This window comes from Lissotriton helveticus, chromosome 5_1 (genome assembly GCF_964261635.1).
Source record: "Lissotriton helveticus chromosome 5_1, aLisHel1.1, whole genome shotgun sequence".
Lineage (NCBI taxonomy): Eukaryota > Metazoa > Chordata > Amphibia > Caudata > Salamandridae > Lissotriton > Lissotriton helveticus.
Window position 1 is genome coordinate 935,529,038 of NC_136065.1, and position 20,585 is coordinate 935,549,622.

The 20,585-nt window shown below is 49.2% G+C and overlaps 1 protein-coding gene across 5 annotated transcripts in view; it reads left to right on the forward strand.

Moving 5' to 3' along the window:
- The window catches only part of CPEB3 (cytoplasmic polyadenylation element binding protein 3), a 1,058,629-nt gene that overhangs the window by 60,478 nt on the left and 977,566 nt on the right, over nt 1–20,585 (forward strand). For all 5 annotated transcript variants that reach the window (XM_078643412.1, XM_078643411.1, XM_078643415.1 and 2 more), the window contains exon 2: nt 19,823–20,052. Coding sequence is in view for 1 of the 5 variants with exons in the window: in XM_078643422.1 (XP_078499548.1) it covers nt 19,978–20,052 (75 nt within the window). In the remaining 4 variants the exon portion in view is untranslated. The remainder of the gene's footprint in view (nt 1–19,822; nt 20,053–20,585) is intronic.

Consider the following 20,585-nt stretch of genomic DNA (forward strand, 5'->3'; position numbering starts at 1 on the left):
GCCAGGCCAGTGGGCCTCCGCCTCGGGCTCTCGTTGTTTTCCCTGTTGTTCTGGCTGCATCAGAGGCTCCCCAGCGTGACCGCCGCCCCGCTCCCGGGCAGACAGTCCCGCGTCCCCGGCCCGGCCCGCCGCCAGTGCAGGACCCCCGTCTCACCCGCGACGTCGGCGCGTCGCGCTGGGCTCCGCTCCAGCAGGGGGCGAGGGGGGTGCAGAGAGCAATTCGCTTGGGGACCCCCGAGGTCCGGTTTCCGACGTGAGTGGGAGCGGGCAAGTCCGGATCCCCGGTCGTGTTTTGGGGCCTTGGCTCACGGCCTAGACCCCGACCTCTCGCGGTCGTCCTCGCCGGTCGCGCAGCGCCGAGTCCCGCCCGGGAGCCGTAGGAAAGTCCGGTGCTCCGGTGGCGGTCTGCGAGAACGAAAGTCGGCCAGAACGCCGAGAGTGTCCAGCTGGTGGTCCGCCTGCAGTTCCAGGTGGTTGCGGCTGAAAATAACGGATAAATCGCCCGGGGAAGGGGAGGCTCAGCTCGGAGCCCTACCCGGGTGCTACCGTTCTCATTGCGCGCCTCTCTCATTATCAGACTTGTGGTCTATTTTGACTATGCTTCTGTTGCATAGCTTGGTACAATTCTGTGGTATTTCACAAAGTTGGATGGCCATTGCATGGCTCTTCCTGGATTGCATTTCCGCGCCTTTTTGAATGTCTTTAATTTAAATAAAAGATTTGAAGTAAAAAACAGAAACTGAAAATTGGAAAAAAACTAGTATAGACATGATTGGCACATTCAATTTCCTTTTAAGCAGTGCTTAATTTGCGATGGTGGTTTCCGGTGCTCTGCCCCGGCACCTAATTATCAACACTGCACTTATGACAGTCTGCCACATGGTGGCATTGTTTATCTAAATTAGGGATGTGCAGAACAACAGTTGTTTAGGAAATACAATATACATTAAAAATGACTTTACCTGCCTGCCCAGCCATTCTTTTAGCTTTGGAGACCTGGAATAATCTGAACAGTCACACTTACAGGCGAGAGAGATGGTTAGTAGTTATTTTGGCAGCAATGACGAGGGTGATGGGTGGTGCAAGCTGCAGTAGCCTCCTGGTCAGGGGCCTGGCACTTATTATTTTAGAAACTAAGCACTGCTTTTAAGAACATGGACTATTGTACTTCTTGTATCCAAGGCATTAAATTAAACGCTACAAGTGGGCTGCGGTATTCAATGCGCCACTGTGAAACTGTGGGCTGGACGGACCGGAATAACAGGCGGGGAGGCCGAATGTAGTGAGCTATGGTCAAGGATTTATTTGTTGACAGTGCACACAAAGTCTGGATCAAAAGAGTTTGCAGGGAAGAAATGCCGCCGAGAAGCTCCCAGCCGGGAGGGTGTGGATGTTGAGTGGATATCCGGGTTGTGGTCCTCTGCGGGCTGTTGTCGTCAGGGTACGGCTGGTTGATGGGTCTCCTCGGAGATATGTAAGAGAGAGAGTACAGGGGTTAGTCCCGTCCAGTAAGGACTACTGAGTACTTCCACCGTCACCGGGAAGTGAAGGGCCAGGTTATGAATGTGGGGAAGGTGGGAAGGGTAGGTAGGGATCAGACCAATCAGCAAGCAGGAGGGTAGTGTGATGGGAGGTGTCCGGGATAAGTGCGAGGTTTTTACGTACAGTGCTCGTGATACTTCTCTTAAGGACTAAGGCGAGTGCGGGGTGCTCGTGAGGCTCTATATACAAGATTTTACAGTCAATTACACTATTTACACTAGGGACACGGAGAAGGATAGAGTGTACTCACGTGCCCCGCCGTAACTCTCATCCGAGTTACGGCCGCTCTCCAGCCACCTCCGGAGGTCGCCACCAATCCTCCGTCCACAGGTCTTCTTCCTCGTTCTCTTCTCCAATCTCCGCCTCCTCTCCGCTCTCCTCCTTCCTTCTGCTCTCCGTCGGGGGTTCCGCGCCGTTCGCTGTCTCCTGCCACGAGTCCGCTGGGCTGAACGATGTTTCCCCGTTCCTGCCGTCTTTTCTATGTTCCCGGCAGACTGCAGTGGACGAGCTTCCGGTTCCAGATGGGTCGGGTTCCGGGTCGCCGGCAAGGGTTCCGCTTCCGGTATCCTGTTGGTCTGTTTCCGGGTCTTCGTGGGTTAGCGGATCCTGTGGGCGAAGAGAGGATGTCCGGTGACCAAGGGACGCTGTTCCTCCCGGTGTGGGGGTGTGGCCCCCCCGACTACACCGCCCTTCCGACGAGGTAGGGACCACTGGTCTTCCACAGCCACCCACTAAGGTATCACTGTAAAAACCTGTTTCCAGGCCTGCCTCTGCAACCTGAGTGTGCAGTTTTAAACTAGCATTTCAATGTGTAAAAATCGCTTTTTTGACAGTCCTAAACCTTCCTTTTTAATATCTTTGTCACCCCTGGGGTAAGCCTTATTGTCCAATAAGGCATGGTGCATGATATTTGAAAGCACCACATGTAGAAATTAATATTTTACGTGTTCTAGCATTTTTCACTGTGGTTGGCTCTCCCATAGGCTATCACTGGTTTACATAATCTCAATGAGTGCTAAATTCAGTATGGGGACAGCTAGAAAATAATTCAAGGATTAATTTTAAATAGCAATTTAAAATCTAAGGTAATTAGAAGGTCGGAATTTACATTTTTATTTTAGAAAGTACACTTTTAGAAAGTGTTCTTGTTTCTGCATGAAACCAAAAGGCTTTCCTGCCAGTTTTAATCTCACACGTTCTGAACTCAATTAGCTGGTTCTGCTTAATGTTGTGGTGGTGCCATTTTATTATTTAAAATATTCTCTACAGTTCTAAATTGGTTTGGAATTTTGTCTTGTGTGGTGTGCACCGTTTTAGTGACTGTTGCAATTCACCCGGACAAGGATTGGAAGTATTGTTTGAGGTGGGTTCTCACACCACCCCATCAACTAAAACTCCAATTTCTTATAATACATATCACCCAAGCCAGTTCAAATTTGACTTACTGTAAGCATTTGGCAAGGAGCTGCAAAATGTGTCCATCAACATCAGAAAGAGGTTCCTCCAGGACTAGAGGGGCATTTCCATTTTTGAAAATAGCAAACCAGAACTTTTGATTGGGTCTGGCATCATGCTGTGGTCCCAGAAGTGTTAAAGTATTTGCTCCCTCAGCCCATGTGGGGTTCATGTTCATCAAAAAGCTTTACACACACCCATGTCAATGAAGACAGCCAGGGGCTGTGTTACAACTAGTGCCCTGCAGGCACAAGGGTCTTGTGGGCCTGCTTTTTGTGCTACGAGGGCATTATGGTATTCCAGAAGGAGCCGCAGATGCTTATGCATTCCCTTCTGTAGTACTGATAGAGCTGGCACACATGTAGTTCCGGCGCTATCTTTAGAGGGCATTTCCTCATTTTTTTTTTTCACTGTACCCACCTTCAGGGCAACCTGTGACCCCTCTTTAAAGTACAGACAAACACAAAGCAGCTTTGAAGCTATGTATGTCATTGAATGCGCTCCTTCTAGGGCACGACGAATTTGCATCTGACCTAAAGGCAGCTCATGCATCAATAAAGGATGCATTGTCCCTGTTTGCACCGCCGCACCTGTTTAAAGGTGCACTGTGATGTAAATAATGACAGTGAGCCTATCTATAATACGGGCCCTGGAGTGAAACCGCTGATTGATTGACATTCCCAGACAGGAGGGAGAATGGCAATGTACTCCTACATAGTGGGTGAGTGTAATTAAAAGTAATAATTAGGGGGGGGGGGGGTGGCCGGGCAAAATGGCCGAGCAGACGTAGCCTACATCGGCTCCCGGTCCGCGCGTTGCCTGGCGAGTCTTTCTGGCGGCCCTATGCATCTATGAGGCCCCCACTGTGCAGCTAGGAGTGGCGGAGAGTCGGGGGCACTGACTGACGGCACCTGTGACCCCCGGTGAGCTCGGGGGCCCCCGTGGGGAGGGTCGGCGCCCAACCCAGGGCCTGTGGGCAAAATGGCGGCCGCCAGGCTCCGGTGAACTCCTGCACAGAACTGCGGCCAAGTGCGCACCGCGGCGCCATCGGGCGCGCTGTGAGGAGCAGCGGCTGCGCTGAAATAAGCGGTGATCCCTTGAGGAGAGTCGGAGGCGGGAGAACGGCGCCGGCGACACGGAGACATGCCCCTCATTTGCCTGACTTCAAAATGGCGGCCGCGATGCCCAGGGACATGATACAGCGAAGTAGGGGCCCCCCCTGTTCTCCTCCAATGAATAAGAGCGGCCATTGAGGGACTGGGGAGACCCCTGGAACCACATTGAGTTTGCAGTCGCCTACAGCTGATGTATTACCTCATGCCTGGAGCTAGGATGGCGACTATGGGGGCACCACGAGGCACAGTGGAGCGCGGAGGGCCTCTATAGGATCTCCCCTGACTGACCTTGGAAAGGTGGGTCGCCGGCTCTGGACAGTGAACGAGTTAGTGGCTGACCTGTAGTGTGCTCGCATCTCTCTGCTCTGAAACATCTCCCAGCTCTTGGCGGGCTCACACCTCACGGACGGCGCCCCTAGACAGGGGGACTCGAGGCTTCTTGGCCGGGTTGGCCCCCTCCATATGCCGCCGAAAAAGCGAGCGCACGACTAAGGGCACCAGCAAAGTATCGGACTTCTTCGTTGCGGCTGACAAGCTCCTGGCCCCCGACGACTCCCGAGGAAGCGACCATGGCTCTCTCCAAGGCCGATCTTCTTTCCATGCTCAAGGACTTCAAGACCGAACTCCGCAACGACTTGGGTCACGATATTAAATCTTCCATAGAGCAATTCCGAGTGGACCTATCCGAGCGTCTGTCCTCCTTGCAACAGATGTGGGCTCCGTGGGAACCAGGGTCCTGGACCTGGAGACGCAACATCAAGAGCACAAACTGCTCGCTGGCGAATGCCGTGAGGAGATTCGGGCCCTCAAGGACCAACTACAACAGACACAGCTTAAGACCAAAGACCTGGAGAATCGTGCACGACGGGAGAATTTGCCCATAAGAGACCTGGAGGAAGGAGCAGAGGGGCCGGACATAGAGGCCTTCGTGGAGGGTCTTTTTGCCGAAATCCTGAGTCCACAGAAGCTGAAGATAAAACTGGACAGAGTGCACAGGGTGGGGCCCCCGCAAAATGGAGATCGGAAAAGACCACGAGACATATTAGCCAAATTCCACTCCTTCAAGGTCCAGGAAGCAGTGCTACAGGCGGCCAGAACGAAGGACTCCATCTCCTTCCAAAACTTCTCTTGCACCTTATATCAGGATGTCGCCCCTGCCACGCTGGCGCGCAGGCAGTTGCTGCGGCCCATTACTGCCAAACTGCAGGAGGATGGCATCAGGTATCGCTGGACATATCCTTTTGGCCTCGGCTTTGAATATCGCAACAAATGACGGCACATCACAGATCTAAAGGACGGTCTTCTCCTTCTGGGTCTTTCTTCAGATGAAGGGTCTTCCACTCCTGAGACTTCTGGAGCCTCGTCCCGGGGGGCGCCGGCCTCCTCCGCCTGGGTGCCGAGCTCGAGGAGGGGGCGTTGATAGCGGCAGTTCCCTGGCGTCTTCTCAGGGACGGCCTGCTGGATCACTCACTCACTACGGAGGGCCTCGCACAGATTTAATCTAAAGTGCCCACGGTAAGGAGGTTCCGGGGTCTCAGGGGCCAAGCGGAGGCCAGACATTGCTTATCCCCTACTGGCTTTCACGCCCCCTCGGTCTGACCCTCCCCATCCCTGGGCTTGAGTGCTCTGGCCCCCTCCGACCAAGTCACCAGGGACCCCTTGTCTCCACGGACCTTTGGGGATAACTGCATACTCGATTGGAGCCCTCCAGGGCGACGAGGGCTTTCCTGGGGTTCACCTCTGGCATCACCTGGGGAAACTCCTTCGCCTCCTCCAATTGCTGTCTTCCTGGGGAATGGAGACCTCGCATTGGCGAGCGCTACGTCCTTAGATGTAGACCTAACCGGTTATGGGAGAGACATTGCATCTTCAGTTGTCCGATCATTCCTTTGGCGGTCCACACAGGAGGCAGGCGGGCTTGACTCGGAGAGTTTAATCCTACCGCCCTGCTGTTGAATTGCCCCATGCTCTATCTTTCCTAGCCTCTATGCTTGATAGATCCGGTGTTACTCTGGATCCCGGGGAGCAGAGGGCTTCCTGTAGCTGCTGTGTGTGTGGCCCTGATTCCGTGGCCGACCCCCGTCCACTGCATAACTGCAAGCTCTGAACTGTTTCCATGCCTTGTTTTTTGTGACATTATCTCAGGATCCTTGCTGTATTCCATGTTTGGGGTCCTGCTCGGGCACCTGCTGCCTTCTGGGTCTAATAGTGCTTTTGTGGGAACTCGCCGGGGCGGGGCGCGGACCGGGTCCTGGACCCGTTGTTCCCCCTGACCCATTGAGGGGCGTTTTTGCCCTGGAGCGCGTTCTCGTTTTGATTCGTGTTGTATCTACTTGTTTGATTTGGTTTCTGGTTTTTTGTGGGTTCTGGGGTGGGGATGGGTGGGTCGTGGTGGTGGCTTTTTCTTACTTTTCTGCATACATATTACTGTCTGGTATGGCACTGTAGAGCATCTTAGATATGAGGAAGCTGCGGCGGTGGGGATTCTAGGGCCTCACAGGCTTGAGCAGGAGATGAGTCTTTCCCAACTACCGTGATGCCGATTGCTATAGCAGCATGGAATGTTACGGGCCTCAACTCCCCACAGAAGCGGCTCAAGGTCTGGAAGTATATAGTTGATCATCACTTAGACGTGGTAGCCCTGCAGGAAACACACCTGGCCAGAGCTGAGGAATCGCGGCTCAAGCATAAGCTCTATCCCCTAATTTATCGCTCTTCTGCCCACACTAAGCACAGAGGGGTGGCACTTCTGTTCCGGTCTGCCATTCATTTTCAGCCACTGGGGGTCCAATCCGATAAAGATGGTAGGTGGGTCATGGTCAAGGGGTTTTTACAAGCCCTGCTGGGGAAACTCTCGGACTTTGCAGAGGGACAAAAGATACTGATGGGGGACTTCAACCTGATCTGGCAGGCTGCTCTGGACAGCTCTCACTCCCAACGAGCTGCAACGGGCTCCTTCTCAGGGGACACTCAGCAAATTATGGGAGACCTGGGTCTTCTTGACTCTTGGCGGATCTTGTACCCACAGGCAAGGGACTATACATTCTTCTCCCACGTACACCACACCTATTGCCGCCTAGATTACATCTTCATTAGCCAATCCCTTCAAGGTGAGCTACAGGAAGCCAAAATTTTCCCTCTCTCAGTTTCTGATCACAGCCTGTACTCTATTTGCCTCCAATGGCTTGGTCCTTCACCCTCCGCTCCCAAGTGGTACTTCCCTCCTTCTCTCACCCGAGACAAAGAATCTTGCACTAAGCTTCGGTCTGCTATCGCTGCTTTTTTTTAAGGCCAACCCACCCGAAGACACCTCTGTATTCACGACCTGGGACGCCCTAAAAGCGGTTCTTAGGGGTGAATGTCTCGCACTCAACGCTGCCCTGAATAGGCAGCGAGCCCGGGAGAGAGAGGCGCTAGAGTCGGAACTTTCCAACCTGGAACAGCGACATAAGGCCAACCCCACTAGACAGACACAACGGGAGCTCACTGCCGTGCGGGGCAAGCTGTGGGCTATTTACGCCAATAGAGCGGAATTCACCCTTCTTAAACTCCACCATCATTCTTACGCTCAGGGCAACAAGGTGGGTAGGCATTTAGCCCGGCAACTTCGAGGTAAACGCGAGAAGGAATACATTGGCGGCATTTTAGACCCCCTAGGGAATCTGACGCATAAGGACGAAGACAAGGCTGCGATCTTTGGGTCCTTCTATCGCGCCCTCTATCTAGGTGACCCCTTGGAAGAAGAGGCACAACTTGATTATCTCAGCTCTCTCCCACTCCCCAGAGTCTCAGAGGCGTGGAATGACATTCTCTCCGCACCGATCACACTGGGGGATGTTACCGCAGCCATTGCAGCCCTGAAGCCCAATAAAGCTCCCGGACCGGACGGCTTTACGGGCCTTTTTTTAAAAGACTTTTGCCCCTGATCTCTCCCCGTACCTGGTGACGCTTTTCAATAAGATGGCGGAGGAAGGCACAACGTCTGGATCTATGGCTGAAGCCGCGATTTTGGTACTCCCTAAGCAGGGGAAAGACCCCCGTTCTTGCGCCTCTTACCGACCAATAGCCCTACTGAACCTTGATGCGAAGCTCTACTCCTCTATCATCGCCAAACGTCTCAACGTCCTTATGCCCCTCCTTATCCATCCCGACCAGTCCGGCTTTATCAAAGGCAGACAAACGCATGACAACACCCGCAGGGTCATCCACTTCATAGGGAAAGCAAACAGGTGCCACATTCCAGCGGTCCTGGTAGGCCTCGACACAGAGAAGGCCTTTGACAGGGTCGACTGGGCTTTCCTTTTCAACACCCTCAGGGCATTTGGCTTCTCCCCCAAATTCCTCAATATGATTCGCGCTAACTATCGACTACCGCGCTCCAGAGTGTTTGTGAATGGTGTGCCCTCACCTCCCTTTCCTCACTCCAGAGGGACTAGACAGGGTTGCCCCCTTTCGCCCCTCCTCTTTGCTTTAAGCATCGAACCCCTAGCACTAGCGATCAGGAACAACCCCGACATTCAGGGAATCCCCTTTACCGGTGAACCTCACAAGATATCCCTTTTTGCAGATGATGTGCTCCTTTCCCTGACCCAGCCAGAAATGTCTCTTCCAAGCTTACAGAGGGAGTTGGAGCGCTTTGAGCGAGTCTCGGGCTTTAAAATTAACACCGCAAAATCCTTTATACTCAATCTAACACTCTCCCCAGAAGATGTACTTGCCCTTTGTCCCCAAACGACGCTGGCATGGGCCACTTCGTCTATCCAATACTTAGGAGTCCAGCTGACGTCCACAGTTCGAGGACTCTACGCAGCAAATTTCCCCCCCCCCCCCCTCCTCACACATATCCAGACTGAACTTACGAGATGGAAACCGCTCTTCCTCTCCTGGCTGGGTCGTGTCCACGCAGTGAAAATGACTCTACTGCCTAAGCTGCTATATCTTTTTCAGGCTCTGCCTATAGAACTGGATCGTGACTTCTTCAAATCCTTAATCTTGCCCTTTCTTTAGCAGGGGGGCCGGGCACGGTTCTGCTACTCTCTACTGCGTTTTCCCAGATCTGAGGGAGGGGTGGGCCTACCGGACGTCCAACTGTATTATAGGGCTGCCCAACTTAGGGTGTTGATTGAGTGGACCCAGAAGGATTCTGAAAACCACTGGCTACACATGGACCAAAGCGTGACTGGCAGAACCATATGGGATCTGGTCTAGCGCCCCCGTAGAGATAGGCCCCCAAACACTTACATAAGCACACCCACAAGGACGACACTGAAGGTTTGGGACTTGATTTCTGGCGATGATAGATGGACTTCGTTTCCGTCATCCTTTATCCCTATCCACTTCAATCCGGCTTTCCCCCCAGCTCACCTTGAAGGGCCTTTTGAGGCGTGGAAAACAGGCGGCTGCCTTGCTCTCGTCCATTTATTTGAGGACTTTGAACCCCTCACTTTTGAGGAATGTAGGCGGGAAATTGATGCACTGGGCCCTCACCCCCACTGTACGAGACGCCGCCACTCGCCCTCTTACAAAATTTGAGGCCTTTCTCTGCAAAACATTCACCATGAGAGGGGTGATTTCTTTTTTTATATGATCTCCTGCTAGAGACAACAATCTCACCACAACCTCGATACATGGGCATGTGGGAAGAACTGGTCCAGCACCCTATCTCCGACCTGGAATGGTCCCATCTCTGGTCTGATATCTCACGCTTCAACCATTCCACTGACCTCCGGGAGGCCCATCTAAAGACAATGATGGACTGGTACCTAAACCCCTCCAAACTCGGGCAAATTTTCCCCACTACTTCGGATAGGTGTTGGAGGGGATGTGGCTTACTGGGAGACTTACGCCATATCTGGTGGGACTGCCCCAATATTCGCCCCTTCTGGAAGGAAATTTTGGCCCAAATGAAAGATATTCTTGGTTATCCCATTCCCACTACCATAGCGGGGATCCTCTTAGGCTTACGAGATCCTGCTCTGGAGCACCAAACCGTGCCGACAAACAAATCATGTGGCTCTGCATTGGCGCGGCCAAGGTCACACTTGCTGCGGCCTGGAAAAAAAGGGAGGCTCCAGCGATTTCTCTTTGGCACTCTCGGCTCTGGAGACTTCTCAGCCTTGAGCGCATGGACGACATCTTCAGGGACGACTATAAGAACTTTGAATTCAAATGGGGTCCCCTGGTGTCCTTCCTTTCACAAGGCCTTCCCTCCGCTGTTTGTCCCACTTCCCTTAGAGCGCTTCACCTCTTCCAATACTGATACTACTCTATACTTAGCCCTTCAGACACCCACTTAAGTGCCGCCGCCACCACGGGGGCGGAGGGTAAGGGGGTAGGGGTTTTTCTTTTTGGGGTTTTGTTATTTCCCTTTGCTTTTTGTATATGTTCCTTATTATCGCTTAGTAATCTTTGCATGCATGGCTACACCTCCTTAGGGAATGTCCTGGTACATCATCCTAAACAGTTCTGGCGCCCTACCTGCGGACTTCTTCGTGATTCGGCTGACTGTTAATGCCAGACTCCGGTTTATTCCTATGGCTCCAAATCACATGATCGGCTCTACTTGTTTAGCAGCTGTACCTTTCAATTAACTAAGTTTGTAGCTTCTGAGCCCATTTCATGTGTCTCCTATACTTTCCCTTTGACAATTGCTAGGTGCCGTCTTCTCCCCCGCGTGGGAGCTTTTGGGCCCTTAATGGTTTGCCATGCTTTGGATTGTATGCAGAAAACTTTCTAATAAAAAGATTTTTGACCAAAAAAAAAGTAATAATTAGTGCAAGCTAATATCCCATTGTAGATCAATGTGATACACCAGGAGAATTCTCCTCCAGTTTTTTCCTCGCTAATTACCACTCTGTGTCTCCATTATTTCCTTAGGGTGTGACTACAAGCCCCTCTACCCCTGCAGATCATGAGGCAGAATTATCCCTAGACTAAAGTATGTGTCACTAATATGCTGACAATTAAATGTTAAATGTTGTATGTCACGTGGTGTCTCTACACGAGTGCTTTTGGTTATGTATTTAGCCACTTATTTACTACCAGGCGTTGTGAGTGTTAGTTTCTTACCACGTTGGATGTTCGCACTAATTATTAATTTTAATTACACCCACCCACTATAGAGGAGAATATTGATTAAGTTAAGATGCCGCATGTTTCAAGGACCTACCAGCCTGGCTGGGAGGCGGGTGTGTTTTTAATTCTTTTTTGCTTTATTTCCTCAGATACTACGTGTCCGTGATTAACCATATGTATTATGTGTTAGGTGTATACACAGTAGGAGTGCACCTCATTAATTCCTAATTATAGGTTTGCTTAGGAGTGGCACGCACTGGGTTGGTCCTTGTGTGGTCCTGAAGAAGAGCCTTGAGGGGACAGCTCGAAACATTTCGACCCAATACTAGGGACTCTATAATCATCATAGTTAGACATTCCCTATTATTAACCCCTGATTTTAGTCATACCAACTAGGGGCAGGAATAAAATATTAGCCTACTAATTAGGTAATTTTAACTTATTGTTTTTCCACTCCAAATTCACTGCACTACACATATTCCACAACTTACTGATCCAACGTAGTTACGCAAGTCGCAGCATGCCTCAATCCACAGGGGATTGAGAGGACTTCAATGATGAAGCATGCCACCTAGGGGAAACCCTGGTGGGTGAGGGGACTCTAGAAAGAATTTTTTCTTTCTGGAAAGAGGATTTTCATACATGTTCAGTGAAAACCCTGTTCTTCCCCACAGTTAGGTTTTTTATTCTGGTATTACAGATTTTGTGAAACTTCATTCAGTTAGGAGGGTAAACATAATCTCAACCTCTATCTCTCCCCATCTTTTGATTTACCCTAGAGTAATGCCCAGGCATCAGCCTGGATCCGGAAACATTTCAAGCAGTACCTCTGTGCATCGGTTGTTCGGCTCTGCATCAGTGGTGTGCGTAGTGCCTATATAGGCGCCACCCAGTAGGCTGACATCAGTTAAGTTTTACGACCTTTCCACGCCAGAAGCGCAGACCCACCATGTTTTTTGATTCACCAGTGTGCAGTCACTAAGTACCTCATAAGCATTACCCTATAAGGAGAAATCCTTTTCAGGGTTGAAGGATGAGAGGGTCGGTAACAAATTTGCAGCTAGAGTATCCACTAGAGAAGGCGTTACAGTTAATCTGATATAGACTTCTAGTCACAGATTCCTTCCCTCCGGGGAGTTGGGTCTGCAAACAAATTACACCAAAATGTTCTGTAGGACCAAGTGGGCAAAGTGCCTATCACAACAGACCTGATTGTCCACGCAATAGTGCTTAATAAATGTGTGCAGAGACGCTCACATTGCAGCCTGGCAGATGTCCATGACCGGGACTCCACTAGGTAATGGAGTAGTTGCAGCCTTGGCTCTGGTGGAATGAGCTTGCAAGCCCTCATGAGATTGCTTCTTGGCCAATGTGTAGCAGATTTTAATGCAGAGCACAATCCATTGTGATATGGCCCTTCTATGAATGGACTTTGCTTTCTTCGCACCAACTTACCAAATGAAGAGTTGATTGCCGCCCAGAGCTCTCTGGTGCGATCAATATAGAACGATAATGCGCTTTTTGGGTCCATGCGGTGGAGTCTCTGCTCTTCTTTGGAAGGGTGAGGAGGAGCAAAGAGGGTAGGCAAGGTTATGGTCTGACTTGCATGAAAAGGTGTCACCACCACATGGTTGGGCACTGTGTGTGTAATGTACAGTCCTCACAAAACAATGGGCTGCAACACTGTCCTTAGTAATTACCGATGGATGGCATTCACTAAAGAATACAATTCACCACTCTGTTTTCCAGGTCGAGCAGCATTCTTACTTTTAACAACAGGGTGTGGCCTTTTCACGACTCAAAATATGTTTGTGGATTGGTGCAGGCAAGCAGAGCATACACTTTATTTGAGAAGAGGATGCCCGAGGAAATGGGAAAAGATCTGGGGGTACTGGCAGGGCTATCGAGGGCTGTAAGAGGGTAGGGGGTGGAGCGAATCTGTTGCCTCTCTATGTGGATTACTCATTCTTTACCTGAAATTGCTAAATTTAAATCAAGGCAAGTCAGAAGATGCGTTTACATTGTATTCTGTGAATCTGTTGTTCGAATACACTGCAATAAAAAGAATGTAAAAAAAAATGAAACGGTGTCACCACTTTCAGGAGAAAGGAGGCCCAAGTTCTCAACACCAGTTAGTCTGGGTAGAAAGTTGTGTAAGGAGGGTGCTCAGAAAGTGCTTGCAGTTCACTAACCCTAATGGCCATGAGAAGAGCCTTTTTGATGGTCAATAAATACTGAGGGCAATTGTGTATGGGTTTGAAGGGTGCACACATCAGGAAAGTGAGAACCAGGTTGAGGTTCCATTGGGGATGATGAAAGGGTCTTCGAGGAAATGTGTTGGAGTCCTTTTAGAAAACTAGTCATTTAAGGCGACTTGAACAGAGAGGGTTGATCCGGCAATGGCAAGAAAGTTGATATGGCTGAAAGATATCCTTTAACAGTGCCTAGAGCAAAGCCTTGCTGGGGCAAAGATATAACAATAAAACCTGGTACAAGGGTACAGAAGGGGATCAACATCTGGGGAAGCACACCAAGCCAGACATTTGTCCCAACAGTAGGCGTATACTGTTTATGGCCAAGGAATCTTTGCTGCCAAAATGACATCACAGACTTCAGGAGGAAGGTCAAAATCTGTCAACTGCTGGTGCATAATCTCCAAGCGTTAAGGTGGAGCGTGCACAGCTTCGGGTGCAGGACCCGGCCCTGCTGCTGCAACAGTAGATCCTCCCAAAGAGGCAGCTTGATCGAAGGACCAAGAATTATGCTCAGGAGTGCCCAATCCAGAGGCACAGAAATGGTATAAACGGAAAGATGTACAGGAGGCCTGAGCTCCACTTGAGACAAAAAGCTTCTCAGAGTGAGAATCGCCTTAGAAACTTCATCAGCACGCGGACATGCTGACATTGCACATTCTCGGCATTGGCGAATAGATCTAACCAAGGTTCTCCCCAATCCATGAAGACCTTACACCACCTCAAGATGAAGACGCAATTTGTGATCCGCTAGACGTTGACGGCTGAGTTTGTTCACTCTGGCGTTCAGAGAGCCTGCCAGATGTTGAACCACTAGGAAAATTCCCCAATGTTCCAGCTATGTCCAGAGACGGAAGGCTTCTTGACACAGGGTCTACAACCCCACCCCACATATTTGTTGCAATATCACATGGTGGTGGTCTTGTCCCTGAACACCTGAACGAGCCTTCACTTGATAGAATGAAAGGCTTTCAGTGCCAGTTGGATCGTTCTCAGCTCCAGCAAGTTGATGTGGAGCTGAGACTCTGCCGAAGACCAGAGTTATCTGATCTCTACTTCTCCCGGATGGCTGTCCCAGCCCAGGAGTGACACATCTGTCACTACAGTTAGCTCTGGTTCAGGAAAGGGGTCTGCCGCTGACCCAATTGCAGTTTGTCAGCCACCACTGCAGGTCTTCTCCAGTTCTCTCCGAGATCTAGACTAGGTTGAAGAGATTGCCCTGATGCTGTGCCCACTGGGACTTCAGGTCCCACAGCAGAGCCTGCATATGTCAACAAGCATGTGTCATTTACAGGATGCAGGAGGCCATGAGGCCCAATAGCCTCCTAGTCAGTCTCACTGAAATCCAGATAGAGGCTGAAACATTGGAATCATAGCCCTTACATCCTGGACTCGCTGTTCCGGAGGATAGGCCCAAAACTGCACTTTATCCAGAACAGCTCGGATGAAAGGGTGCATCAGAGAGGGCTAGTCAAGTGTGATTTCGACACTTTTAAAGTGAACCCCAGCGAATGCAGCAGGTCTGTCATAGTCTGGAAATGGGAGGCGGCTAGTTTGGGCAAGCCCATCTTCAACAGCCATTCGTCACGCTAGGAGAAGACTGGAACCATTACCTCCATAAATGTGCTGCAACCACCACCATCACCTTGGTGAACACCAAAGGGCACCAGTCAGGCCAAAGGAAGGCATAGCGAGCTGATAATGCTTGTGGCTGACAGCAGACTATGCCCACATGACGTGGACATGTGATAAAATTGCACCATACTGGAGAGAAGTCTTCAATAAGATTGCCCTTATGATACACACCTCCATCGAACGTACCCCTCTACTGGCTTTTTTGGGCTAAGTATAGGACATAACGTGGACGGACCCACTGAGGAAATGTGTGATAATCACTGTTGTGGTAAGTTGTGTGAATATAATACCCAGGCAAATCTTAAAAGTACACTAGCACATGAACAGTGGCATTTTGCCAAAAATATGAAACAAAAAGAGCTCAAAAAACGTTTTTGCACATTTGATACATTTTAATTACTATTCTAAAAACATAATTCAATGATAAAAAACTCTTGGTACATTAATATACATACATAAGGTATTTCAGCATTATAGCATATGCATAAGTTCAACCATTTATCAAATACATTTATAATACAATAAAAAAGGGGATGGTTTCCTGTCTACGCGTTTCGACACAGGTGTGTCTTCCTCAGGACTGTACCATCATTTTTCTAATGGTACCAACTGGTAGTACCGGAATTTGAACAGTTATACGGGTGGATTCAGCTGATCAAGATTCCCAGAGATGGATGCGGGGTATTAGATACAGGATTGAGACCTGCAGTATAACGGTCACTTTTCAGTAGATAGGTAGCAGCCACACAGCTGTTTGCGTATTTTACTGTAATGTTGTCATGAAAATACACCAGTTGCCAACGTTTCCCGGCGATTTCCTGCCTATTTAAATGACAAATTATGTAAACCGGCTGCACGCGGTTCCCGGCGTCTTTATTTCATAATCTGCACCCTCTTTCAGGGTTGACTGACGTAGCCTGGCTTTCAGAGTCAAATTGCGCAACCTGGCTGCAAGCGGTTCCCAGCGTCTTTAATGCGTGAGTTAAAGTGCAGAAAGCGGACCGGTGGCATGAAGATCCCGGCGGTATCTGATTTTTCGGCAAGCTTGACCGTTATACTGCAGGTCTCAATCCTGTATCTAATACCCCGCATCCATCTCTGGGAATCTTGATCAGCTGAATCCACCCGTATAACTGTTCAAATTCCGGTACTACCAGTTGGTACCATTAGAAAAATGATGGTACAGTCCTGAGGAAGACACACCTGTGTCGAAACGCGTAGACAGGAAACCATCCCCTTTTTTATTGTATTATAAATGTATTTGATAAATGGTTGAACTTATGCATATGCTATAATGCGGAAATACCTTATCATGTATGTATATTAATGTACCAAGAGTTTTTTATCATTGAATTATGTTTTTAGAATAGTAATTAAAATGTATCAAATGTGCAAAAACGTTTTTTGAGCTCTTTTTGTTTCATATTTTTGGCAAAATGCCACTGTTCATGTGCTAGTGTACTTTTAAGATTTGCCTGGGTATTATATTCACACAAATTGCTTTGCCCTGACCCCGGAAACTGATCCATAATCAGGGGGTCCTTGTTTGCTTCACAGAGCACTGTTGTGGTAAGCACATGGAACCATTAGGTTTGCTTAAAAGACCCCTCACACACCAACCTAGTTGGTGTCATGCTTCATCATTGGGGTCCCAACGGGGTGGCCGAATGCCCCCCGGTTGTGCTATAACGCCTGGTTACAGAGGAGCTGATGTGGTGTGATTTGTGTGGAGTGTTGTGAATTAAAAATATCTCTGGTAATCCTTGCCTGTTTTATTTATTAATGGCGGCCCAGGATATCGTAAAAAATATGGGGTGCAACTACTAGAGGGGTATTATTGTTCCTAGTTGACTGGTAACGTGGTCTACATGTTTCAGCCCGAAAAGGTAGGTAAAGTGGGCTTTCTTCAGGACCGGGTGGGTGAAAAAACGTGAGTGGCAAAATGGAATCGCCACGTGAAATAGTGAAGTGCCTACACACGCGCTAAGGTGTGTGGCAGTAGTGTCAGCGTACTCACAGGCACTTTGTCAATAAAAACACTAGATTTAAGTGCTAGGCAGAGATTCGAGGCTCTGGAGGGGTATCATCTGTAGTCTCAATTTGGTGTACATGAGTATCCCGTCAGTAACCTGATGTGGTCACCCGTAGTCCGGGGATACTCATCTACACCAAATTGGGACTATAGATGATACCCCTCCAGTGGTGGACGTGGTGGTGGTAGACATGGTGGTGGTGGAGATGGTGATTGACATGGTGGTGGTGGAGATGGTGATGGACGTGGTAGTGGTGGTGGTGGACGTGCTGGTGGACGTGCTGGTGGTGGTGGACGTGCTGGTGGTGGTGAACGTGCTGGTGGTGGTGAACGTGATGATGGTGGTGAACGTGGTGGTAGTGGACGTGGTGGTGGTGGAGGACGTGGTGGTGGTGGTGGTGGTGGTGGTGGTAGACGTAGTGGTGGTGGTGGACATGGTGGTGGTGGAGGACGTGGTGTTGATGGAGGACTTGGTGGTGGACGTGGTGGTGGTGGTTGATGTGGTTATGGTGGTGGTGGTGGATGTAATGGTGGACGTGTTGGAGGTGGTGGTGGACCTGGTGGTGGTGGTGGTGGACGTGGTAGTGGATGTGGTGGTGGTGGACGACTATTGGGTAGGAGGGTGCTGGCAGGATGCGGAAGGAGAGGAGGATCTGGAAGGGGGCACATGGGAGAGCAGAAAGAGGCCGAATATTAGAAACAAACAAGCGCTGAAGAAAAGAAAAGCGCATGGCTGCCATTGTTCACTGTTCGGCTTAGTAAGTGCAGCTGTTTTAATAAACCTTAAAAAGCAGCGACGGAAGAGAGGCAGTGACGGGTGGAAGTGCTTCACGACGAAAACAAGCGGTCTTCACTGTCTTCACTTTTCAAACACTTGTGTTTATGGCATCATATGTAGTCCCAATTTGGTGTACATGAGTATCCCGTCAGTAACCTGATGTGGTCTCCCGTAGTCCCGGGATACTCATCTACACCAAATTGGGACCATAGATGATACCCCTCCAGTGGTGGACGTTGTAATAGACGTGGTGGTGGTAGACATGGTGGTGGACATGGTGGTGGCGGGCGTGGTAGTGATGGTGGTGGACGTGGTAGTGGATGTGGTAGTGGTGGTGGTGGACGACTATTGCGTAGGAGGGTGCTGGCAGAATGCGGAAGGAGAGGAGGATCTGGAAGGGGGCACATGGGAGAGCAGAAAGAGGCCGAATATTAGAAACAAACAAGCGCTAAAGAAAAGAACAGCGCACGTCTGCCATTGTTCACTATTCGGCTTAGCAAGTGCAGCTGTCGTGCTGGTTTAATAAACTTTAAAAAGCAGTGACGGAAGAGAGCCAGTGACATGTGGAAGTACTTCACGATGTAAACAAGCGGTCTTCGATGTCTTCACTTTTCAAACACTCGTGCTTATGGCGACATCCACCTTGTGGGTGCGAGCAGCGGCCATATGTTTGTAATTAACGTGGCCGTGCCGCTGGTCGCCCCCGCAAGGTGGAAACCGTGCAAGCACCAGTGCGAGTGCTTGAAAAGTGAAGACCGATTGCTAAAGGCCCTCCTAGAGCATCGCATGTGTGCTGCCTAGATGAGACCTAAAAACAGCTCAGACAGAACGCCTCAATTGCTTGTTTCAGCATGGGGAGCTCGGCTCCATGCAGAGCGCGTCAAATCCTATTCTCGGCTCAACTTAGTGCTTGATTTCAACAGTGCTGAGTCGGGAAGAAAGGCTTTATCTGAAAACGAACTCAACAAAACTAGAAGGCACGCTGGCAGTCGAGTGCTCAAGGAATGAAAGGGCAAGCCGCCTGCTAGCTCCTTCTCAGAGGATTGCATTTCAGAAAGTATAATTATTATCATCCACCGGCTACTTCCTGGGCAGTGCTTTCATACCAGGATTGCAGGTGATTCAAATAATGGTCCTGCAATATTGTTCCCAGGTTTTCTGGCATTTGTAGTTTTCACTGCCATATTGCATTCTTCCACCAGTCATACCATTATACAAAAGAGGTGTGAGAGTGCGTGTGATTGGTGTTATGTCCTGCGCTTTTGCATACCACCATAACAAAATAATTTCAGGGGAAATTCATATGACGTGTTCAGCTGAGCACATGTCTCATTGAATCTCCTCTTCAGCATTTGCTTTCTGAGCAGAGGAAGGTGATTGGTGAACGCCTTCACTTTTCCAGATGCTTTTTACAAGTCTCATTGAATATCCTCTTCAGCATTTGCTTTCTGCGCAGAGGAAAGTGATTGGTGAACGCCTTCACTTTTCCAGATGCTTTTTACTCAGAAGCATTTCATGTGACCAGGACTTCAGGAAGCAGAAGATAAGTTCAGTTCATTTAATTTCTTTCTTTTGTGATTTACGAATTGACTGGTATCATGGTCTACTTTCTGGCACTATAGGATATAGTGCGTTTTCTTCTACCTCAATTTGGATTTCTGGATTTCTGTGGTATTCATCGTGAGAGAGGAATGCCCTCTTGACTATTTTTTTTTATTTTCACACAAGAGCCAGCCATTGGTGTATCCTTTCTTCTTTTGAGACCCCTGAGATCATGAATGACGGCAAAGCTTTATTTGCATGTTTGGATTACTCTTCCTTCCTTCTTCTTCTTAAGTGTGTGAAGTGAGAAGTATTAATATAGAATAACAAATCTATTATTTGTTGTGAGAACCTGTTTTTCTTCATCAATTTTTTAAAATCTTTTCCTATCCTACAGGGCACGCACACATCAGGGGCTCGTGCAAGGACACGCTTTCCTATGCTAGAGAGGAAGCTGTGGATGAGGCCTTCAAGTTTTCTTCGGCAGCTTGCTCTTCTTTTATCCCATTCCCCTTCGCCCCCAGAGTGGTGCCTTTTCAGGATAGTTTTCCTATGAGCTCCCGAGAGGTATCACGAAGGGTAATTGGAGAACTAGCTTCGCTCATCCCCGCTGGTTACAGACTCAAGGTTAGTGGTGTTCCATCTGACTACCAGACAGATCTGGCAATTGTGCTGTCAAATAAATTGTTAGGCTCCGAACTTGATTCAGATTTTGTTGGTGGTATGACCCAAACCTAAGTGGAAAGATTTTGGAATGTCTTGCCATGTTTACTGATTCCAGTAATGGACTAGAATTAAAAAATTTCCAGGGATGCTTTTAGTTCACAGTCTAGCTCTGCAGTAATATGTATAAATATGCCACACTCCAATATGAATTAAGTGTGATCAATTTGACCCTGTTAAAGCCATGTTGAGGGTGAAACGTGTTGGCTGCGCTTTTTTACTGACTTCACATAATAAAGAAGCACACATCTTCAACACTGAAGGCTCAACAAAAACTGTTTCTTTTATTGTCTTGGTGCTATTGTTGCCTCTCTACATAGGAGTTGTTTATCGTATGGTATGGTCTGTGAGCAGCAGACCATTGAGGTGGGCAACATTATCAAATATTATTTGATCGTATTTTTGTGTGACAAATTGGGCAGTGCAGCTTTAGTTCC